Source organism: Lepus europaeus, chromosome X, assembly GCF_033115175.1.
Source record: "Lepus europaeus isolate LE1 chromosome X, mLepTim1.pri, whole genome shotgun sequence".
Lineage (NCBI taxonomy): Eukaryota > Metazoa > Chordata > Mammalia > Lagomorpha > Leporidae > Lepus > Lepus europaeus.
The window spans coordinates 134,757,223-134,782,732 of NC_084850.1; the positions used below are offsets into that span (position 1 = coordinate 134,757,223).

Below are 25,510 nucleotides of genomic sequence, written 5' to 3' on the forward strand. Positions count from 1 at the left end.
TTCGATGGCAATGTTTGCACGACCTAACGCTGATTGCATTAATCAAACTCCTGAGTTGCTTTGATTAAATCTCCTCATCGCATCTTACTCTCAATCAAAAAAATGTAAATGCACACCTTGTCAATGTTCATGAATGCAAGAAAAAAGCCAAACATGTAGGAAGATGAAATGGAACCTATGGATATTCTTGGTTTTCCTCTGTCCTTAAAAGCTACTGAAGGTATTTAATAAATGCGCTTTTTATTAAATACCCTTTGTCGCATTTCCTATCAGAAAATTTGGAACGCGTTGCTCAAGGGTAACATCGACAGCCTGCCTATCCCGCTGTGTGACACAGAGTGGTTGAATCGCATGGTTAGAAAAGTGATGTGTGTTTGTGCTTCTTTTGACTATTTTAGCTTTTTGGTGTCGTGATGAACTTCCTTTGGCTTTGAAAAAATATATTTTTTTTAATTTTCTTCAACTATGGATTTTATGTGAAACGACAAAAAATATGTTTAAACTCAGCCATGCTTACATCAAAGAAGAAATCCCCCATGACGATCAAGGATGGGGATGAGCAAACTTTTTCTGTAAAAAAGTCAGAAAGTAAATACTTAAGACTTTGAGAGCCAGACAGCCTCTATGACAATGTACCCTATGCCAGCTAGGTCTGGTTCTGGTGAGGATTTTATTTGAGTTGAAGACTGCTGGCTTCTCCTTGTATCTCATAGGCTGGAAACTTCACGGGGGCCCCTTTTATAATGCCAGGAATCTCACTCACAATGGAGGTTGGAGTTTCCACATAGACATTCAGGGTGGAGGCCGGCGCCGTGGCTCAACAGGCTAATCCTCCGCCTTGCGGCGCCGGCACACCGGGTTCTAGTCCCGGTCGGGGCACCGATCCTGTCCCGGTTGCCCCTCTTCCAGGCCAGCTCTCTGCTGTGGCCAGGGAGTGCAGTGGAGGATGGCCCAAGTGCTTGGGCCCTGCACCCCATGGGAGACCAGGAGAAGCACCTGGCTCCTGCCATCGGAACAGCGCGGTGCGCCGGCTGCAGCGCGCTACCGCGGCGGCCATTGGAGGGTGAACCAACGGCAAAAGGAAGACCTTTCTCTCTGTCTCTCTCTCTCACTGTCCACTCTGCCAGTCAAAAATAAAAAAAAAAATAAATAAATAAAAAAAAAAAAAGAAATTCAGGGTGGAGGTAGCACATAAACATTCAGTCCGTTGCACACTCAGTATATCATCATAGCCCAAGCTTCCTTTACCAAAACTGTAACATTTTACCATCCATACGTTTACTAATTTTTTTTTTTTTTAGGAAAAGTGACTTAGAAGAAATGGTCAAACAAAATAAATAGAACCAAATTCTGCCCAGAATTGTCTTCAGTTGGAGTCAGAACCCCTAGCTTTCGTACATAAGGATGAGGTCACTGAGAAACTTCGATTCACATTGTTTTCTGGGGACACTAGTTTTGTTTATCTACATTTTCTGGAATGAATTTTCCCCAATAATAATGCCTAAGAATTTTGAGTTTTTTTTCTAAACATGTTTATTTTTCTCTCTCGCCTCATACCTCACTCTCATCCCATTATATGGATAAGCATTATTGAAAGATTCGGTTTTGGGAAATTGCTTCTAGATGAGGGGCAATGGTGACCTGTTTCAGGAACTCAGTGTGACTCTAGTTTGGTGCTATCTGATCTGCTCCCCTTCTGGTGAATGAAATCCTAGTGGTGTACCATTGGTGCTATCAGTCCACAGGCTGCAAGCTCACAGAGAGCTAATAACAATCTTACTCCTTTTTTTTTTTTTTTTTTGACAGGCAGAGTGGACAGTGAGAGAGAGAGACAGAGAGAAAGGTCCTCCTTTTTGCCGTTGGTTCACCCTCCAATGGCCGCCGCGGTAGGCGCGCTGCGGCCGGCGCACCGCGCTGATCCGATGGCAGGAGCCAGGTGCTTCTCCTGGTCTCCCATGGGGTGCAGGGCCCAAACACTTGGGCCATCCTCCACTGCACTCCCTGGCCACAGCAGAGAGCTGGCCTGGAAAAGGGGCAACCGGGACAGGATCGGTGCCCCGACCGGGACTAGAACCCGGTGTGCCGGCGCCGCAAGGCAGAGGATTAGCCTAGTGAGCCGCGGCGCCGGCCAATCTTACTCCTTTGATAGGTGAGGATAAGATATGTACACACAGGGCAGAGTATATTTCTGCTAGATTAAGGAATATTTTTATGGCTCATTAGGATGATATGCATTATTCAAAAATATACATTTTTTCATTAAGAGACAGGGAGACAGGGGATAACTCAGTAGTCATTACTAGTTGACCCTATGTGAAGAATTTTGTACGGTCACGAAGGGTTACAAGAGCAGTAAGGAATTTCTTTTTCTTTCTCTGCCCCTTTCCTTAGTTGCTGACGCCAAGAGAATTCACAGGAAGGGGGAGTGTATTTGCAATCCTCCTTTTCTAGTTGTAAAGGCCTAGTTCGAGAAGATTAGCAATGTCAGTAAAAGATCAAGGGCGCGTGCACACCACGAGCATGCAGCTCTCTCCAAAGCGAGGCCAACACACACGCAGGAGAGATGGTCTCTTCCCAGCTTCCAGATGATACCTGGGAGGAAATGAGGGCAAAGCGTGTGATGTGGACCTGTGGATGCTGAACTTGTGCCTATGCCACAGCCGTAGACCCTTAGCCTCTCCTCAGCAGCTGAGAGCATATCAAATGTGTCCACTCTGAGAACACAATTCTGCTTCTCCCAGACTCTGCCTCCAAAGGTAACGTCCACAGGCTCTACTGGTGACCGCAATAGGGTGAAGTCACGTTCCCGAGGAACTTGGTTAAGAAGTGAGATCATCTTTTATTAGTATGTGTGTCGGGTTCAAACCACCGACATGATACTCTGAGCTGCTTTTCATTCTATGGCTACGTAAGCAAGTCATAAGAAGAAGCTCACGTATCGTACTTCTGACTACATAGGTAAGAATCAGGAATCTACCAGAAGCCCGGCATTTTAAAAAACTGATATATAGGCCGGCGCCGTGGCTTAACAGGCTAATCCTCCGCCTTGCGGCGCCGGCACACCGGGTTCTAGTCCCGGTCGGGGCACCGATCCTGTCCCGGTTGCCCCTCTTCCAGGCCAGCTCTCTGCTGTGGCCCGGGAAGGCAGTGGAGGATGGTCCAAGTGCTTGGGCCCTGCACCCGCATGGGAGACCAGGAGAAGCACCTGGCTCCTGGCTTCGGATCAGCGAGATGCGCTGGCCGCAGCGGCCATTGGAGGGTGAACCAACGGCAAAAGGAAGACCTTTCTCTCTGTCTCTCTCTCTCACTATACACTCTGCCTGTAAAAAAAAAAAAAACAAAAACAAAAAAAAAAAACAACTGATATATAAGGTAACCTTGGTCTCTAAATTAGCAATGTAATGTTAAATCCTGAGCTTTTCATAAAAAAAAACTGTTCCATGATCTCAAGCTCAGGGCCAGCTTTCCACATTAAAGCTAGCACAGACTCGAGATTATAAAAACTTTACTGCAGTATAGCCAGAGGCAAAACACAAGTGTCACATGGACAGTGTAGGGAACGCAGCACATGCTTGTCTTTGATACCTTTGTGATATAATTGGATTGAACAGTGTGTGTATACAAAAATAAAAGAGTCATGGTAGAGTTTAATAAAAGTATTGGGAGACAGAGTGACGATCTCTGTGTACAAATGCGAATGCAAATATAATAGTGTCAAGATAATTCAATTTCTAAAAAGATAATTCAATTTAAGGAAACAATCTGTAGGGTAAGCAAAGCATTGGAAAGCACCAGGAAAAGTGAAACTTGAAAAATTTTCAATTTGCCATGAAATAATAATATAGAATGTAGGTAATTAAATCGCTTGTGCTAAGACTATAATGAAGATTAAATGATTTAAACATAACTTTTAAAAATTAAAGATATATGTATGTATAGAATTTGAATATTTCCAACTCCTAATCCGATACCCAGAGAGTCAATAATAGGGAAACAAATTTTGGTTCAAGGGAAAATGTCATTTATTGAAAGCAGAAAATATCCCCGTAGAAAGAAGGCAGTGGAAAAGAAAACTGAATAGGTACTTAAGCATGTTTCTCAATATTTACTTCCCTTTTAATAATTCATGAAATCTAAAAGCAAAAATAAAGGCAAAGAAAGACGAAAGAACAATATAACTAGCCTCTTGTGGCTTGGGATATTGTGAGACAATAAATAGATTTGTAGGCCGGCGCCGCGGCTCACTAGGCTAATCCTCCGCCTTGCGGCGCCGGCACACCGGGTTCTAGTCCCGGTCGGGGCGCCAGATTCTGTCCCGGTTGCCCCTCTTCCAGGCCAGCTCTCTGCTGTGGCCCGGGAGTGCAGTGGAGGATGGCCCAGGTCCTTGGGCCCTGCACCCCCATGGGAGACCAGGAGAAGCACCTGGCTCCTGCCATCGGATCAGTGCGGTGTGCCGGCCGCAGCAGCCATTGGAGGGTGAACCAACGGCAAAAGGAAGACCTTTCTCTCTGTCTCTCTCTCTCACTGTCCACTCTGCCTGTCAAAAATAAAAAAATAAAAAATTAAAAATAAATAAATATATTTGTAAATAAACAGAACTGATGCATAGGAATAGATAACTCCCATGTGTCAAATTTTTTACCCTACATTGAAAATGATAGTGAATCGTAAGCATGAGGCAGCCGCAGCTCCAGAATATCTATTTTTGGGTGATCTGTTTCTCTTCATCCTTACATATCCTTTTCTATTCTTAATGATCTGTTTCTCTTCATCCTGATTTCTCAGAGTGGCTTTTTATTTTAGAATTGTGTATATTATTGTAAATAAAATGCGGGTATATTTCAATTACTATATATTTTAAAAAAGTATAAATACTTAACACCAAAATCTCTAGAAAGGTCTTATTTCATATATTGGCTATAACTGTGGTATAAAATATTTTCCTCTAAGTTGTACACTTACTTTTGCTTATAAACAACAGAATTACTTTAAGGTCACCTTTTAGACATTTAATGATTCTACTGAAATAAGATAGACTTCAAGCTCTTTTTAAAGTTCTAATATCTATTTCATCATTTCTACATATAATCCTCAAAATAGAAATCCAGAAAACACTATGAAGATATTGAGACACTTTTCGTAAAGGTCATTGCTTTCCTAGTGTAGGATACTAATGCAATAGTCTCTAGAGTCTTTCAATAATTAATTAATAATTAATTCAAGGGAGGTTTGCAAGGATGTCCTAAAGGGAATTCGGCTGCCTGATGCTCTCTGGTTTCTCATGGTCTCTTCTGCTCTAAGATTAATTCTCGGGGAAGGGGGAGGTTCACTGGCCTCCCAATGGCCTAAGGGAGTTAACCACTCATCTGTCATTTCCACTCACCATAGAGTTCCTCTACCTCCATGATGGGCTGCGGGGTAGGATCTTCTTCGTTTCTATGCCTTATTCAAACGAGCATACAGGCTCCTCACAGATACTCTTGTTAAAGATAAACTGGCATACTCCGGGGAAACCTTAAGAAAATCTCACAGTTGATGTATCTAATGTATACGTCTATGTAAATTGGATTGTTCTATGCTTAATAGCCCCTTCTTTGATTCTCACAATTTTTTTTTTTTTTGGACAGGCAGAGTTAGACAGTGAGAGAGAGAGAGAGAGAGAGAGAGAGAGACAGAGAGAAAAATCTTCCTTTTTCCTTTTTCCATTGGTTCACCCCTCACGTGGCCACTACAGCCAGCGCGTTGCGGCCGGCACACAGCGCTGATCCGAAGCCAGGAGCCAGGTGCTTCTCCTGGTCTCCCATGCGGGTGCAGGGCCCAAGCACTTGGGCCATCCTCCACTGCACTCCCGGGCCACAGCAGAGAGCTGGCCTGGAAGAGGGGCTAACCAGAAAAGAATCCAGCGCCCCGACCGGGACTAGAACCCGGGGCAGGCGGAGGATTAGCCTAGTGAGCCGTGGTGCCAGCCAATTCTCATTCTTGATTCACAAAACACTCCAAAGTTTCCAGTAACTCCAGTTCCCAATGAGACACTGTAATGATAATAATCTCTTTCTAGTTACAACCCTCTGGTCACTTGGAACAATTCCTAAGCTGTGTGATTGGAAATTTTGAGTTTTTTTTTTTTTTATTAAACTTTTATTTAATGAATATAAATTTCCAAAGTATAGCTTTTTTTACCACTACCTGGGCCCATTCCCTGGGGGATCCAGTGAGCACAGAGGATGGGGTGAAAGTAAGACTAGACCCCAAACGGCACCCTCTTGCGTCTGAGAATTTGCTATGCAGATCTGATATAATCCCAAACAAGTTTTTTCCGCAGAGAAGTTGATGCAATGGAAAAGCTCATTATATTCTTTTAATAACCTAGCCTTTCCTGATGATCTGGGTTTCCAGGATTAATTAGTAGTTCATAACTATTTGATTATTAGCCTTGTTTTTTTTTCCAACATTGAATACTTTTACCAGAACTTCTAGCTCCAAAATATTCTTTTTTTTTTTTTTTTTTGACAGAGTGGACAGTGAGAGAGAGAGACAGAGAGAAAGGTCTTCCTTTTGCCGTTGGTTCACCCTCCAATGGCCGCCGCGGTAGGCATGCTGCGGCCGGTGCACCGCGCTGATCCGATGGCAGGAGCCAGGTGCTTCTCCTGGTCTCCCATGGGGTGCAGGGCCCAAGGACCAAAATATTCTATGAGCCTGCTCACCATTCTGACTGCTCGTACGGTCGCAGGAATTCGAGTAGTTTAGTAAGTTGGTAAAAGGGATTGTTTGAAGGCTCTTTTCCATACATCTGAATCTTTACAACTTAGCTATTTTTTTTTTTTTCGTTTTGGTCCTGAGAGAATTAACTCTAACTGGCCATCCTGAGGTCATCTTCGCAGCCCCTTCACAGCCCCTGTGGCCTGGTAGAGTGGCCAACCATCCTGGTTTGTCTGGGGTTGAGGAGAATCTCAGGCAAGCCAGGACAAATCATTATAGCGAGATAAGCAATACCAGAATCCAGCTGCCAAACATGCGGACATGAAGAAAAAAATGAGGATAAAAAGTTAAAAAGACAATAAGAGTAAATGAGTAGATATCATTGCGAGTAACAACAATTATCGAGAGCAGACAACTGTTGACTCGGAAGCCATAGTCTCACCTCTGTGAACCTAAAGACCTCTGGATAGGGGTATCCAGGAGAGTAGTCATTAACCCAGACTGACTAATTAGCCCAGAGGGAAACTCTCAGAACAAGTGGGAATGCCTGCGTTGTACCTGAGGCTTCTCCAAGGGAGAACACCTTTGTCAGAAAGTGAGAATACATGAAAAAAAAAATCTGTTTGGTGGAAGCACGAATATGGCTAGTATAGATACAACACGTTCAGAGGAACGATGAAATATTTAAGAATTTCAAAAGTAAGTAGCTATGAGGGAATTATTTTGTCAATGTGAAAAAATCGTAAGGTTTTTGCTGATGGATACAAAAAATATTGCGGCCGGCGCCGTGGCTCAACAGGCTAATCCTCCGCCTTGCGGCGCCGGCACACCGGGTTCTAGTCCCGGTCAGGGCACCGATCCTGTCCCGGTTGCCCCTCTTCCAGGCCAGCTCTCTGCTGTGGCCAGGGAGTGCAGTGGAGGATGGCCCAGGTCCTTGGGCCCTGCACCCCATGGGAGACCAGGAGAAGCACCTGGCTCCTGCCATCGGATCAGCGCGGTGCGCCGGCCACAGCGGCCATTGGAGGGTGAACCAAGGGCAAAAGGAAGACCTTTCTCTCTGTCTCTCTCTCACTATCCACTCTGCCTGTCAAAAAAAAAAAAAGAAAGAAAGAAAGAAAAAAAAAATATTGCCCTAGCATTTCACCATTTCGTAAGATTTTTCACTACCAAAATGGCAGAGTGGGTTTCCTTCTGCCCAGAGCATCTAAGCAGAAAGACACTAAAGATCATTTCACACCCGATTTGGAAAATGAATCGGTTTTATTTAACACTAGGGCCATCGCAGCTGACGTGTGTACGCATTGTTACCTTTTCCATAGCGAAAGAAGGTTGGGTTGGTGTGACTTCCTCCCAGATGAGTAGTTTAAACCAAAGATGCCGACTGGTGCTCCACTGGTGCGGATGAGAGGGAAATGCAGATGGACTGCTTAGGCCAAGGTGGGCAATCAGTGACTCTTGTGGGTGACTTTTCTGTAGGACTATCGAGTCAACATCTTTCTGAGACAACAATGGAATGACTCACGGCTGGCGTACAGTGAGTACCCAGACGACTCCCTGGACTTGGACCCATCTATGCTAGACTCCATTTGGAAACCAGATCTGTTCTTTGCCAATGAGAAGGGGGCCAACTTCCACGATGTCACCACCGACAACAAATTGCTACGGATTTCAAAAAACGGCAAAGTGCTGTACAGTATCAGGTAAGCCTCCATGGGCCGCATCTGTTCACGTCTCCGTATCTCTGTTGGCCAAAAGCTGCCTGATTCTGTAGGGCAGAATCATATGAACCCTTGACTTTTGTGGGTTTTTTTTTTTTTTTATTTATCATTTGACTCTGTTGGTGGACAGTGCCGGAAATTCCCACGATTGCATAAGCCTGAGTCTCCACAATAAAAATGTCTGATAGAATAGTAGGTAGGTTACAATGGCTTCCCCCCTCTGTAACCCATAAGCTATACTTTGGAAATTTATATTCATTAAATAAAAGTTAAAAAAAAAAAGAAATACTGTAAAAGGTCTGGGGGAAAGTGGAATTAAAATGTAAGTGTATGTTGGTGCTAAAAAAAAAAAAAGAATAGTAGGTAGGTGATGATAGTGCATAAATACCTACACAAATGTGTTTTTTGGTGGCTTCAATAGAGAAAGTAAGGCTTTTTAGTTCCATCGTCAATGAATATAATGTAAACATTTCCATTTTTTTTCTCATTCTCACACTTCTGCCATTCTGTAATTAACTACACATATAAAAAAAAAATCAATTGCTCAGCCTGGTCACTGACAGCATACACACCCTGGGCTAGGTGAGTAGAGACCTGATTCTAATCTCAGCTGTGCTTCTAACTAAACATACAACTTCGACCTTTTTAATTTGGCTTGGGCTTGGGAAAAATAACTCCTGAGATCCATTTTTGCTTTTATATCTCATGGTCTTCTCCAAAATCTTCACCACAACAGGCTCAAAATAGTCTCCTTTTTTTTTGAACTCTAATGTCAGTTTCTCTGTGACTCTGTAAGGCTCTTACTTTTTCCTGCCTTATATTTTTGGCTATGTCTGTATGTGAGTATAGCATAAGAACATGGATTTTTGGAATAAGATAAATATAAAATCAAACCTAAATTTGGTCACTAAGTTACATAACCTGTAATGCTGAGTTACCTTCGTTGAAAATGAGAAACACCAGATTTATCTCCAAGTATTCTTGTAAGAATGAATGATGGAGATGTCAGAAAGTATTTTCTGGAAAGGATCAACAGTGGCTATTGGAAATTTTGCTGGCCGAACTGCCTCCTTTTAGCTCAAAATCAACTATAGATAATATGCAAACAATTGAGTGTGGCTGTATTTCAGTAAAATTTTATTTACAAAAACAGGTAGCAGAAAAATATAGTCTAGTAGCTGTAATTTTCCACCATAAATAAATACAATAATTGTTGATAAAATAAAAAGAAACTAGCATTAAAAAGATTTCAAAAAATCAGCATTCTTTTAAAATAATAAACTCTTTGAGGCCAAGATACTTGGGTTTTGCCTCTTTTGTAACATTTTCTAAAGGGCTAACTGGTATACCGTATATGAGAGGCACTTAATTTATTGAGTGACTATTAACATTTTAAAGGTCTTTTGCAATATCTCCCCTTCTCTCAATTTCATTACAAAAAAAAATCCTTGCAAATAATTTTCACACATTTGTAGACTCATCAACATCACACCCTCATTTAACAACTCTAAAATGTGTGTGTATGCATCTCTCTCTGAGTATATCTACGTATGCACTTGTTTACGTCATTCTTATATCTGAATAATTTCTCAATGTGCTAATGGCCAACAACTCCAACGTCTTGTGAAATGCAAGAGGTTACTCATTTGTAAAACGTGGCAAAGTCATTGCTTACGAAAAGAACCGGGAAACTTTTCCTAATGCCTACTTCATTTTTTAAGGAAACGTGGACTATGCCTCACGGTGCTGCATTTGTTGGGTACAAGAACTGGGCATGACCTAAGTTGATGTGACCTGATGAAATGGGACATATAGAGAGCACGGTGCTGGGGAGGAGTTATAAAAAGCAGCACAGGGTATCAGCTGCTTCAGCTAATCCTCTGGGCCTTGGGTGGTGTTTGCTCTGGTAAATACCCAGGCATCTTCTATCTCTGGCTCCTGGGGATAGCATATTACAGGCTCTGGAACGTCCTAACAATTGTTTTTGATTGGACAGGGTTTGTCCCTACAGCAGGCTGATTTAGACTATTCCTTCATTGTGGGCATTTTCTGAAATCAGAGGAAAAAATCCTTGGGGAAGGAGAACTGGAGATGTCACGTTAAGGAAACACACATTTCTTGGCAGATTTCAACTGCAGGAATCTAATGATTTGCCTGGAAGGGTTTTCAATGAGCCAGTCACTGTACTGGGCCTAAAGACCCAGAGCTGAATAACATGTGGCCCCTGCCCTGGTTCCAGTCTAATTAGGCAAGTGGATGCATGATAAATTAAATAACTGGACTAAGTAGGAAACAAGGAAATAGAAGTGGCTCTAACTCTGCAAATGAATTGTGTGACGCAAGTATTGTTAGAACTTGGGATTTACTCCCACACTCCTGTTTGAGTTACTGGACTGTTTAACTAGAGGATTCAATATGTGCAATATAATAAATTAATGTAAATGTGAGGACATAATGGGCTTGTGGTGGACAAGATTAAAGAAAAAAAAAAAGGAGAAGGTGAGCATCACTGGAGAAAAGCGTCTTGTCCATGTTACTTCTTGCCGATATTTGTTTGCTTCATTTAAATCCTATTGCTTCTGAAAATTTTGTCAGAATTCTGACTTTATAAAAAATATAAGATTTTTCTGTAAAATCTGAAGTCTCTTTGAAAATATCTAGTCCAACACCCTTGTCCTACTGATGAAATGGCTTCTTTTAGAAGTTAGGTGAGTCAGCCGGCGTCGCGGCTCACTAGGCTAATCCTCCGCCTTGCGGCGCCGGCACACCGGGTTCTAGTCCTGGTCGGGGCACCGATCCTGTCCCGGTTGCCCCTCTTCCAGGCCAGCTCTCTGCTGTGGCCAGGGAGTGCAGTGGAGGATGGCCCAAGTCGTTGGGCCCTGCACCCCATGGGAGACCAGGATAAGCACCTGGCTCCTGCCATCGGAACAGCGCGGTGTGCTGGCCGCAGCGCGCCTACCGCGGCGGTCATTGGAGGGTGAACCAACGGCAAAAGGAAGACCTTTCTCTCTGTCTCTCTCTCTCACTGTCCACTCTGCCTGTAAAAAAATAAAAAATAAATAAAAATAAAATAAAAAAAAAAAAGAAGTTAGGTGAGTCAAATAATTAGGAAGGTTGGACAAGGATCAACATTTTGGACTTCTGTTTCAATGCTATTGTCTTATACCCCATATAACCTCTTCATTTATCCCAACGTAGGTCAAATACATAAATAAATTCAATTCCAAAGATGTATCATTTTGGAAGCAACGTTTTTAGGAGGGTGGTTAGGAGAATAAGATACAAAGATGAAAACGTGGAGTGTCTTAAATTCTACAAATATCTGACAAAGCTGTTTAAATTCAAAATGAAATAATTTTCTATCCAATAGGGAGATCTCATTTATAATTTCATATAGCCTATGTTGCTTACAGAGCATATCTACTTCTTGTAAATTTTTGCTATCCCAGGAATCAAAGGGCTGAAGAGACTAAAATCATTAGGTTAACCTCCTGCCTTTTAGGCAGCCTGCTGAGAACTCATTGTATTTTTTATTTTTATTTTTTATTGATATATAATAATTGAAAAGACCTTCAGAAGAGATTTTGAGTTCTATCTTTAGATTTTATAAGGATAACAAGCTCCAGTGACATTGCGAAAAAATGATTTTTATATGACTTAAATTACATGTGCCGAAGCTTAAATCAGTCGCTTTTGCCTCCATCTGTTAATATGATAAAAAAAAAAAATTCCCACAATTTTTTGAAAGACAGAAGGCTTACCTTACTACTTCTTGCTTTAAACACTTCTGCCCCACCAGAATTAGTGTTTGTTAACAGTTTGGGGCACCTACTCTGAACCCTGTGTATTGAACACTATCCTTGTTACTTCTGATACTATAGGAGATATAGGCTTTAGAGTTAAACACCCTTGGGAATGAGTCTCTGGCTCCAATGCTAGCTGTATGATTTACAGGAATTTGCTATTTTTGGGGACCTCTATGCTCAACTTTGAAAAATAGATAATTTAGTTACGAGCGTTAGTAGAAAACAGTGTGTGATATGCCTAGACACTCAAGATGTCATTGCCATACATTGTAGGGCTCTTAATACTGTCTTGAAATCTAAACATTATGCATTATGTTCTAGCCTCTCAAATTAAGTAAACTGACAAAAATAGATCCCTACAAACTCAAAACCTAAATGATACAACAGATACACACACTCTTTGGGTATGATCCTATAGTTAGTAGCAGTGCTTAACCTGAAGACTAGGTGAAAAATCCAAGGGTTCTTTGAACCTCTCTAAAAGTGCCTGGGTATTTTGTATGCCAGGATATTTAAGCTCTTTTATGTTTTGCTTGTTTAGAAAAAAAAGGTCCTTATCTTTACTAAAGTGGCTATGACCCTCCAACTGTTAGCAACTTACTCCTAGATGTAGTGCATACTCCCATGTGACGTTATTAAGGAACTATTGTTTGCCTCCAGTGTCTTATTTCACTGACCATGTGCCTGGGGGACTCAACGTCCTCCAACTACAGAGAATACCCCCAAATCACCAATAACTGTGGCATTGTTGCTCCATAGTGGCATCTGCTCACCTCGTCATCAACATCCATCTGACCTAAAATGTATTCCTTTATGGCATTGAACGTGATTTTCTTGTTAATACATTTTGAGTCCATTCACAACGCCAGGTGTTGACGATTCCGTGTGCCACCTTCCCAGCCAGTACATGAGTTTTAACAGAGAATTCTTGGGGGAGTGACAGCACGTTTCCCTCTGGTGATAGATTACAGGCACCACTAAGATAGCTGACTGTTAATTTCTAATACTTCCAACAGTGCCCCCCCCAAACAATCTTGTGTAATGACCAACTCTACCTACACAGATAAAAGGCCAGCTTTTCCCTCATGGCCTCCCATTATTGACCCAGCCTATGTTCTGATGTAGGAACTTCAAAAGACTCTAACTTTAGTTATAGGATCATTTTACAGCATAGGAAAAGAAAGCATCCTATCTAGATGTCAGAGCTGAAAATAAAATGCCCAGTGAACTAAGACCTGCCTAAATATTATCATCGGTGACGCTTTGGTTATCTTACTCTAACTTTTGATTGAACATATAAACCTGTATTTTCTATCAGAAAGCAGCTATGAAAGGCTGTTAATTTCTTCTCTGTGTACATATTTGGGCCGTGTTTATTGTGATCCTATAATCCAGGCAAAATTACATTCTCATTTCCCAACTCTGTGTCCAAATCCTCATTAGTTTTGTGACTTGACTTAATACAGTAATTAATGACTGTAACGTACGCGCCCACATCAGAATGAAGCAGCAGGTCTTCAGGGAAGCGCTGGGTGATGCCATGGAAACCACAAAGATTCCATTCTTCCCAGAGGCAAGCAAAGGTGGGAGGAGCTGGCATACATAAATGCTAGTGGATTCAGCAGACGCTGAGCTAAGTGGTACAGCAGGGTATTTTTGGAGGGGGGCCCTCAAACAAGTTGTGGCTGAGAGGAGGAGAAACAAAGTGTGGCAAGTATGTTGTGTACATGACAGACTCACATAAAATGCTAGACAGCTCTGTTGTTAGTTCAAACACGCCACACTAAGGTTCTTAGCCTTGCTTGAAGAACATAAAAGGAATTGTGCAATGAAACACATGGCATCAGGCACAACCATTTGCCCTTGACTGTTTACCTGACTGGAGTAGCAATAGCAACCAGTAGGTTTTCCCCCTTTAGAGGTAACTTTCCATTGCGTTAACATTCATCAGGGTTTGCCCTTCAGGCGATGGTGCAGAGAAAAGAATATCGAGAAGGTAGCTCAGAGCAATGTGAGCCCCGCACTTCCTTCCATCATTGAGTGTATCCTCCAGGATCATAGAACAGCCTCTCACAGTCCCATCAATTCATCATTCTGAGTCTCCGTTACCTCTATCAGATGGGTTTGAATCAGGAGATTAGTTAGACAAAGTATGGGTGCCTTCTAGCTCTGTCATAAGTCTGTAACTCAAAACGACCCTCCTCTCCTTCCCAAACTGCAAAAATGAGGAAAGAAGAATGGGTTCATTATGCCCCTTGGAGCTTGGGGTCAGCAAGAGGAGACTGTGAATTTAAAGGTACTTGTTTCAAACTACTTTTGGATATTTGTGCCTTTCTCACCCAAACTAAATATCCAATTCCTGAGGAGAGGGATTTGACTCAAGGGTAGAGTAAGGAAGACTGATGTCGTTTACACAGTGACAAAGACTCACTACTGAGCTGCCTACTGAGAAACTGATCATATTCTGTGACAATAATTGACCGGACACATAGGTGAAAGAAACCACATGACAGATTTGAGCCAGTAGAGTGGAAGGGCTAGTATACTATCTCTCATTACCTGAATGTTCTTATCAGGAAGCCAAAGAAAAATCACAGGTCTTGGTGAGCCTGCTCAACTTGTATCTGCCTGCTCTTCTGCTTGGTCCCCATGTCACTTTTGAAAGGCTCCCTGGATGACCTTAACCCCAAAGTAAACATGCAGAATATCACTGTGGTTCTTCAGAAGCACATAAATTACTTTGGTACATTCTCATGGTATATAATTCAAAAGGAAATACACTCCATTTGCAAATAGGAAAATTTTTGTTCATCTGCAAAGATCAGAGTATCTCCAACAACCTTCTCTTTGCTTGTGGCATTTCAAACTACAAACCAATATCTGTACTAAAGAATAGTCAACATTTATCATAGGGTAGGCAATGAAAAATAAGTACATATATATATATATATATATATATATATATATTTTGTTAAAGCTGTGCAGTCAGATGACAGATGGAAAGCAAACAGAGATCTAGGGGAGAAAAGACAGCACGCTCTAGCAGTGGGGCAGATATCCATTCTGAAGAAAAGAGTTGGATTCAAATCCAGTCTTACTAAGTGACCATCAAGAAGTCATTTAACTTTTCCTTGAGCTGCAGGCTTTTTCTGTTCCAGAATCATACCAGTTGTTCAATGAGCGCCTTCATCACTCTACGCTACTGTAGGATAAGGGGAGAAAGGACAGTGATGGATTTCTCCATCCACCCTAACCCCAACTACAGACATTTCCTAATTCAGTACCTCTTCTATCCAAGTGCCACTCATCTGACCAGCACTTGGTTCTCTCTCCAGGGTTTGCCAACAGAAACAGTGGCCAGCAACTCTCCACCAGTCAAGTAACACGGTTTTGCTCTCGGCTATCAATAGGGACGAAGTTACTTTAGTTTTCTCAAAACCACATTTGCAGTTCACAAGGGATATTCACACTTGTTTTTCTCCCTTTGCCAAAGTAAGAGACTCTCAGACAAAATGTTAAGGAAATTGCTATATCCTGCTTTCTCTCTTTCTTCACCTCAATGTCACTATAAACACATGACAATGGACAACTCACTTCTCATTATTTTAATGTGCAGGCTGAAAGCATTTAATCTTCACAAATGTTTGTGTATATAATACTGATGCGATGTGACTATGAAATTTAAAATGAAGCAAAAACATTAATAGTATTGATTATTTAAATCTTTGATAATTTGAGCTCTTTTTTTTTTCTGGTGACATTCAATTTAGCCCTCACCAATGCAACATCTTCAAAGCATTTTCACTTGGGAAATACGAAAGCATTTGGAAGTTTGCACTGCAGATTTATCAGTCGCTCTCCAAGTTGAATCCAATCCATCTTTGGGCTTAATTAACACGGGCTAACCATATGTGTTCACATTTTCTGAAGGGACCACACACAGATGGGAGTAGATATTGTATTTTTTCCTTCCCAGCTAGTATTGCTCAATGCATATGGGTATTTTCTATGATGCCTTTATAATGTTTGGTAAACATGGACCATTCTAGTCAGTCGCTGGGATTTTAGTCAGGGGAGAGAGTAGAACAGCTGATGAACCATGCAGTGTTGCCTCATCTTATCCACATTCCAAGGTCAACAGGAAAAAAAAAACACAGCATAATGGCTTGTTTGAAATTAACTGAGAGGAAAGATTCTAACTATTCAGGTTAGGATCAACCTAGGGCTTAGGTCCAACCTCAGAAAATATTGAAAACTAATGTGCATTTCTGGTGCTCCCTGACCCTGTTCTGAGCCCTATTCTCTTGCTATGTAGTTTAATCATTAGCTTTGATAATCTTAGTATCAAAGTGTGCTCTTGAGGATATCTGTAGAGATTCTGAGAATCTATCAATTCACTTACACAAAGGAGGAAGTGACTGACAGTACTTAAAATAATATTCTCTTCCCAATTTTGCGTCTTGATAGTTATGAGAGACTTTGGCTTAATGTCTATTAGTCAGTTGTATATAGCAGCTAAGAGTTGGAAGGTGTTTAAGCAAGGTCATATTGGAATCTTTCTGGAACTCCTAACAACTTACAAACTTTGCTTATATGAAAAACTTTCCCGAGTCAGCCATAATTGTACCTGCCCATGGAGCTGGTGGCCAGGAGTCTCCCCATACTTTATATTGTGTGTGAGTTCAAAGTGCCCATTTTATTACAAAGCATTCAGAAATTATGAGTTTAAAAATTTAATTCCTTGCCTGACTAGCAAAACTTGGACCAATTATTTTTGTTCTCTATGGATCAAGATCCTTCTGTGGGTACCTCGGGTTTTGATTTAAATAGATAGTGAAAGTCATGCTTCTCCAACAGACCCAAAGGACCTTCTTTGGACCAGAGTCTATAATGAAGCCAGCGCCATGGCTTAACAGGCTAATCCTCCGCCTTGCGGCGCCGGCACACCGGGTTCTAGTCCCGGTTGGGGCTCCGGATTCTATCCCAGTTGCCCCTCTTCCAGGCCAGCTCTTTGCTATGGCCCGGGAAGGCAGTGGAGGATGGCCCAAGTGCTTGGGCCCTGCACCCGCATGGGAGACCAGGAGAAGCACCTGGCTCCTGGCTTTGGATCAGCGAGGTGCGCTGGCTGCAGCGGCCATTGGAGGGTGAACCAACGGCAAAAAGGAAGACCCTTCTCTCTGTGTCTCTCTCTATCCACTCTGCCTGTCAAAAAAAAAAAAAAAAGAGTCTATAATGATAGGTTACCTGATAGGTACTCAATCAGAATACCTATCTAGGCCCCAAGGGAATAATTAAAGGCCCTGTACTTGGTTTCATGTGATTTACATTATCCAAAGATTCTTTAAGTGGAGTTGGAAACAACTTCAAAATTTGAAGAATCAACTCACAACTATTTGAGATATATGTCATTCTTAAATTAACCTATGATCATCTTTAAAAGAGGAAACTCCCATTTCAAGCATCTGTTGGATGGTGCCCAATAAATATTTACCAAAATATTGCTGAATGGATATACTAAGTTACCATCCAGGTAGACTCCTGCTTAGCACCAAACCACCCTATGAAGGATCTAGAGCTGGTCTGCACCTGCACTCTGACCTCCTTCATGACCAGTGCCATGAAGGTTCACCCATTGCTTATTGCAGCTACATCCCTAGTTTCTGTTTTTTTTTAAGATTTAGTTATTTATTTGAAAGTCAGAGTTACACAGAGAGAGGAGAGGCAGAGAGAGAAAGGGAGAGAGGTCTTCCATTCAATGGTTCACTCCCCAGTTGGCTGCAACGGCCAAAGCTGTGCTGATCTGAAGCCAGGAGCCAGGAGCTTCTTCCAGGTCTCCCATGTGGGCGCAGGGGCCCAAGGACTTGGGCCATCTTCTACTGCTCTCCCAGTCCATAGCAGAGAGTTGGATCAGAAGTAGAGCAGCTGGGTCTTGAACCAGCACCCATATGGGATGCCAGCACCTCAGGTCAGGGCATTAACCTGTTGCGCCACAGCGCTGGCACCCCAAATTTCTTTCAAAATTTCTTAATGGCTGATTTTCCAGAGATCAGAGACAGTAACCTGATACGCTGCCTACTTGTGACCATTGCATGTTCGTGTGTGTTAATGGGCACAATGATCTTGGCTTCTTCCCCACCTCAACTGGAAACTGTCCTCCAATCGGTCTTAGCAGCTCTCCCAGTCTTCCAGCCGCACCTGCCACATTCTTGGCTCCACTCCCCTGACTGTCATCGAGGCCTGTGAGTAAATCTTGTCTCGATACCCCTAGTCCAATCACCTAACAGCCTGCTTGGAGCTAATTGTCCCGCCCTGTGGTGGAGTAAAAAGTGTTGGGGAGTGAACCAACGAAAAAGGAAGACCTTTCTCTCTGTCTCTCTCTCTCACTGTCTATCTCTGCTGTGGCCCGGGAGGCGGCCATCTTGGGAGTGAGGTGGCGGCCATCTTGGGAGTGAGATGGCGGCCATCTTGGAGGGTGAACCAACGAAAAAGGAAGACCTTTCTCTCTGTCTCTCTCTCTGTCCACTCTGTCAAAAAAAAATAATAAATTAAAAAAAAAAAGTGACTCCCAAAGACAGTGCTATTGCTACTGAAAAATTTCTCAATATTCACATCTTCTTTCCTTTCAAAACATCTCCTTTTAGTTGATCACATTGACAGTAACTCAAACTGGATAGCATGAATGTCACCTGGGCTGCTTATCAAGAGGGCTTGAGAATCTGCACACCTACCAAACTTCTCAAGATGCTTATACTCCACAGAGATTGAAACCCACCACTGAAGGATGTTTTGATCAGACAGCTAGCCTAGCAGTGTATTTTAGTCTATTAATTCCCTAACACTTCCCTCACCCTCTCCTTGTGTGGGTTGTGTTAATGATGCACTTTTAACTTGCCTTTAACTTACCCCAGGCTAATTTCACTTAAGGTCTAGGTGGGTTAAGATGACACTCTTGTTGCATACTTGATACATCCTGTCAAATCTTCTTGACACTAGAATGTCACCTGGCTCAGAAATTTCAAGGTACGACTGAGGGGAAAGATTCAACAGATCTACATTATTCTGTAAGGTCTTCTTTATGTTCTCAGGGAAAAATGGGGTTGTGTTCTAGGATGTTGGATGACAAAGTACTACGGGGGCAATAAATATCTCACCTATCTGTCTGAATTGCTAGGAAGTTCCTCTTCAAAGAGGAAAGTCAGAGTTACACAGAGAGAGGAGAGGCAGAGAGAGAAAGGGAGAGAGGTCTTCCATTCAATGGTTCACTCCCCAGTTGGCTTAAAGTTTTCATATTTCAAGAGGGTAAATCCACCTTGAAGTGGAAATCCTTCAAGCTGATCTACCTTACAGTGTATAATCATAGAGATGTTGAGCAGGATGGGGTGTGAGTGGGGAAGGAGGCCCAGAGGTTTAGTTAAGATCAAATAACTCTTTACTTGTAAGCTCTGTCTACCACCCAGGTCCCCAGACTGCCAAGGGACCCTGGGCAAGTTTTTAAAGGGACATTTCATGAGAGTTCTGGATGTCTGAAAAACAAATGAGAAGGATATCCGTGACCGGGTACAAGGCACTAAGGTGTCTATGAACAATTCTGCTGGGTTCACAGACAAGAGGATGATAAATTGGTAACAGATTCTTTTCCTATGGAGGAAACATGATAGAGTGGGAAAAAAATAAATGGAGTTGATGTCGGTTAAAATTGGGTTCAAATCTAACTTTGAGTGAAGAATTTTTGAAACATCTAGTTTGGGTCATATGTCATTTTGTGACTTTGGGAATGTGGCTTAATCTGTGTGAGCTTTGATTTCTTTGTCTCAAAACTGCTTTATGGGATGGTGCGCAATGATGAAAAAATAGAGCGCTTGACCCACAGCAAGTATTCAGAAAATTATGGTTATTAATAGTATCATAATCATCACTTGAATTTTTATTTTTCTTACTATTTTTCCTTACTATTTTTATTTTATTTTTCCTTACTATTAATCCTCCAAGAACCCCATAGGTTCTATCCCCTCTGATGGATTCATGTGCCACCAATCATTTGTAGTATCCTGGAAAGAACGCTAAATGTGGTCCCTGACAGAGACACAGCACTGGTATCCCCAAGACTTCTCCAGAAAAAAACACAGAAACATCCTCTTGCCCTACATCTCCAAACAAGGCAAAGGATTGTCACTATTAGAATCAAATCTCCCAAAAATAGCATGCTGGCAATCTTTGCTTTAGGCAAGCCGATCACTCATTAGAATTTGCATTGCTACCTGAAAATTCATTTTCTCTTCACATGGTATTTTTCTCTCAAAGAAACTCACTGGAAATAGACTTCCAATATCGAGTTCTTTAGGAACCACAAGTCAAGGAGCCTTCTGTCAATAATGCTGCAGTGTTAGATGGCTAATTCATATTTTTCTAGCAGTGTGAGGACAGCCCCATTCTTCTACCACTGCGGACCCAGTTATCGGACTAAGGCTCCAAGACAGCTTACTGAGGGTGCCCGCCAAGTTTGTTGACTTTCTTTGGCGGTCTTACAACTTGGCAACTGTCTGTGGGCTGTGATGACTGGCATCCTACACCCTCTAAATCTTGTGACCACAGAATAAAAGCCCAATATTCTCCCACAGAGTTTAGCATTGCTGAATCACTCATTTGTTCAACAAATTCCGAATATCTACTCCGTGCCAAGCATTGTTTTATATGATTAAAAAAAAAGAGAGAGAGAGAGAGTCTCAGCTTTCTTGGATAACGCATTGTAGTAGGGAGGGAAATAATATACAAATATATTAAAATTAAAATATATTAAAATTAAAATATATTAAAATTAAAATATATTAAAATTAAAATATATTAAAAATTTTGAACAATATTTTGTTTAAAAACTGTAGAGGAGACTGAACCAGCTTACAACGTCTAGACCTCTCAGGCATTTAAACCGTAAGTGAAGTATAAACTTAACAGCTGCTTTCACGAGTGAGGTCAACTGGAGAGTTGTAAGGAAAGGGCAAGAAAAATGAGACGTTTCCTGCGCTTTGTTACAGTCATTGTCTAAAATCAAAAGGATCGCTCAGACAGGGACCTTTCAGGAACTCGATTCCTTTCCATGTGCAAATAGGAGCAGCGCTGCCCGGGGTTGCACCTGCAGCAGCCAAGCCCACAGCTCACTGCCTTCCGCTGCAACGGCCTTCACGTTTCAGACAGTGTGGGGAAGAGGAGAGCGAGAATCCGGCAGCGTGTCGGTGAGAAGCCTGACCGTCCAGGCATATTTAGAGGAAGACGCCATCTCCAATTAAAATACACAATGCTAGTGGTGGCACCACAAATTAGGTGGCGAGCCAGATCAAAGGAGATAAAAACTGGTCACATTTCAGTTTGCTGTTGGGCATAGCAGAGCCTTTTTTTGGTGTCATGTCTGCATCTCTACAAACCAATAACCAAGTTCATTTTGCCCACAAACTCATGTTTGTCGACACCCAAAAGAGGCTCTTTGAAAAACAATTGGAGTCTTGACAGGAGAGCCCAAGGCTATTTCTAGGATAATGAGAAGAATGTAAATTTGGATCCGAACGAACGGATGGAGATGTAGAAAGTCATTGCGTTGTGCTCTAACTTAATTTTTTGTGTAGATTTCCTATATTTAATGTTTCCTGCAAATTTTGAAAAAGGAAAAGAAAAAAAATAACGTTCCCCTTATCTAGATGTCTGGCCTTCGGATACACGGTCATGATCTACTCTGTTTCTGCCTGAGCCATAGAGCACCATGTGCTCTAACTTAATTTTTTTGTGTAGATTTCCTATATTTAATGTTTCCTGCAAATTTTGAAAAAGGAAAAGACAAAAATAACGTTCCCCTTATCTAGATGTCTGGCCTTCGGATACACGGTCATGATCTACGCTGTTTCTGCCTGAGCCGTAGAGCACCATGTGCTCTAACTTAATTTTTTTGTGTAGATTTCCTATATTTAATGTTTTCTGCAAATTTTGAGTTTCTGGCTGAGACGGGGTTCAGGGATAGTTTTATGTTTTGGGAGAATTTCTCTCGGATGGATTTTCAATGCTGTTCATACTTTTGGCCCCCAAGACTCTGGGGTGAAAGGTTCACTTTGCAGAAGAACCGAATTCAGGGTAATTTCTTATAGCAAATAAATACAGTTACAGAACACGCTGCATGTTTTTAAGCTGTATTTGTTACCACTACTATTACTTTATAATTTCTTTAAAATTTCTTTTTTTTTAATTTTTTTTATTTTTATTTTTTATTTTTTTTTATTTTTTATTTTTTTGACAGGCAGAGTGGATAGTGAGAGAGACAGAGAGAAAGGTCTTCCTTTTTGCCATTGGTTCACCCTCCAATGGCCGCTGCGGCCGGCGCACCACGCTGATCCGATGGCAGGAGCCAGGTGCTTCTCCTGGTCTCCCATGGGGTGCAGGGCCCAAGTACCTGGGCCATCCTCCACTGCCTTCCCGGGCCACAGCAGAGAGCTGGCCTGGAAGAGGGGCAACCGGGACAGGATCGGTGCCCCGACCGGGACTAGAACCCGGTGTGCCGGCGCCGCAAGGCGGAGGATTAGCCTGTTAAGCCACGGCGCCGGCCAATTTCTTTAAAATTTCTATAAACTTTCAAAGTTACAAAGCTCTCGATTTTGATTGGCATTCACTTAACTCATCCACACACAGTCTAATTATTTTCATATGATGAACATTTAACTTTTTTGAACTGTAAATTGATAAATTCCATACATTTGTTGGGTACAAATCGATGTTATGATTTATGAATACAATGTGGAATAATTAAATCAAGCTAATTAACATATCTATCACCTCAGATGCTTCTTAGCTTGGTTTTTGGTGGTTAGAACATTTGAGATTTACTCTCAGCGAGTTTGAAATGTACAATACATTATTATTTTACTGTATTTCCCATGCTGTGCAACATATCTCAAAGAAAAACTGCTGGTTCTTTGTAATTGAGACTTTGCAAAATTATATACACTACTGAAGGTATAGATAAACATTTTGGTATAACGAAAATATTCCTCTTTAAAAAATAGAAATAAACAGATTATCATGGTAATAACCATTTCAAGCACATGGGTCCTTTTGAGGTTTTCTCTCCACATACTATAGTGTCAAATGCATTTTTTTTTTTTTTGCCAGAGGTTTTCGCTTTGGTTCTTTCACTCTACTCTATTGATCTCAATAAAATAGAATTTTCCAAGACATCTTAGTAGAGTCTTCATGCTGAGAAAATTATTTGTATGTTTATATCTCTATCTATCAAAGGATCATAAAATTAACAAGAATCACTTTCCTGTATGAAATGTGATTGTTAAGCCAGAGGTTTAGAACTCAAAACCATTTTTTTTTTCCTTTTGAAACATGGTATTTTTTGGGTTTCCAGCTTAGCGCACCAAAGCTGGCTAATTTATTCAGCAATCGAGGTAACTTTTGGCCTATTGATGATAAAACTGTAATAGTAACACGATTATAATGGCAAAAAAATTACTGAATAAACTAAAATTTTACTTTGAGCCATTGTCTAAAGAAAAAGACATTAAATTACATGAAGATCGGAAAGCTGATGAATAGTTTCCATGGACATTTTCAAATAATCTATACTCATTAACAGATAAAGCAGAATGAAGAAGAAAGCAAAATATGAATCATCATCCCATCAACCATAAATACCTACTCTTAATATCACTATTTATATTTATTTTTATTTATATTTATATTTATTTTTATTTATATTTATTTATTTATTTATATTTATATTTATATTTATTTATATTTATATTTATATTTATATTTATTTTTATTTATTTATATTTATATTTTTATTTATATTTATATATTTTATATATTATTATATTTTATATATTATTTATATATATTATATTTTATATATTATTATTATATATTATTATTTTATATTTTATTTATATTTATATTTATTTCCATGATTGAAAATGTTTTTTACATAACTGAGATCGCACTGTACTGTTTTACATCTTGTTTTTTCAAAATGATTGTTGCATCTTAGCCATTTTTCAAGATTATCAGCCCGAATGCTTTGTAGAATCTCACTTCAAATCCCAACCCTTTCCCTTATTTAACATAAATGCACCATCAACTTTTTTGTTTTGTTTTTCCTTGGATAGAGTTTAGGTAACAGTGCAAGAGTTAGGGGGGGAGGGCAATGGGAGCATCCTTCAGACCTAAAGTATATATTGAGGTACAATAAATAGAATTTGGAGCAAGTGACCATTAGAATAATAGGGGTTCTAGTATTACAGTCAAATAGAAATAAAAAAGAACCTTATTCTATCTCTTCATAGGATCGATGAGAAAACAAATAGTTAGCAAATTTAAGACTAAGACAATTGCTGATCTTCAATCCTAATATTCTTTTTTTTTTTTTAAAAAGAATTTATTTATTTATTTGAAAAATCAGAGTTACAGAGAGAGGGGGAAAAGGCAAAAGAGACCTTCCATCTGCTAGTTCACTCTTCAGATGGCCACAATGGCCACTGTCGGGCTAGGCTGAAACCAGGGGCCAGGAGCTTCATCCAGGTCTCTTACATAGCTAGCAGAGGCGCGAACGGTTGGGCCGTCTTCCGCTGCTTCTCTCAGGGCATTAGCAGGGAACTGGATCAGAAGTGGAGCAGCCAGGACATGAACTGACGCCCATATGAGAGACCCGCACCGAAGATGGCAAGTGTATCTACTATGGCACAGCGCCAGCCCTGTCATGTGTGGTTCTTGAAGCAAAGCCCACTTATCCAAGCTATAACTCTGTGTTTCGGACATCAGTGTAGTTCAGATGCCATTATTTTTCTTACACCATTTCCAGTGGTCTTTGTTCATTCTAGAATAAGCTTGAAAACCAGTGCCTTTGGTGGGGTAGACAAGGCAAAAAGGGAGAGTCAAAATCTGGGCAATTGAAAGTAGAGAGAAAGGGATTATGGTGAAATACTACAATATTTTAACAATTACTAATGACCAGTTTTCATTTGAAAAACAGAAAGCACTGTCCTGGCCGGCACCGTGGCTCAACAGGCTAATCCTCCGCCTTGCGGCGCCGGCACACCGGGTTCTAGTCCCGGTTGGGGCGCCGATCCTGTCCCGGTTGCCCCTCTTCCAGGCCAGCTCTCTGCTGTGGCCAGGGAGTGCAGTGGAGGACGGCCCAAGTCCTTGGGCCCTGCACCCCATGGGAGACCAGGAGAAGCACCTGGCTCCTGCCATCGGATCAGCGCGGTGCACCGGCCGCAGAGCGCCTACCGTGGCGGCCATTGG

General features: G+C 41.3%; 1 protein-coding gene across 1 annotated transcript in view; it reads left to right on the plus strand.

Annotated features, from left to right (window-relative positions):
- The window catches only part of LOC133752890 (glycine receptor subunit alpha-2-like), an 84,541-nt gene that overhangs the window by 50,520 nt on the left and 8,511 nt on the right, over positions 1–25,510 (plus strand). Inside the window, exon 4 of the mRNA XM_062183157.1 lies at positions 8,176–8,399. Coding sequence (XP_062039141.1) covers positions 8,176–8,399 — 224 coding nt within the window. The remainder of the gene's footprint in view (positions 1–8,175; positions 8,400–25,510) is intronic.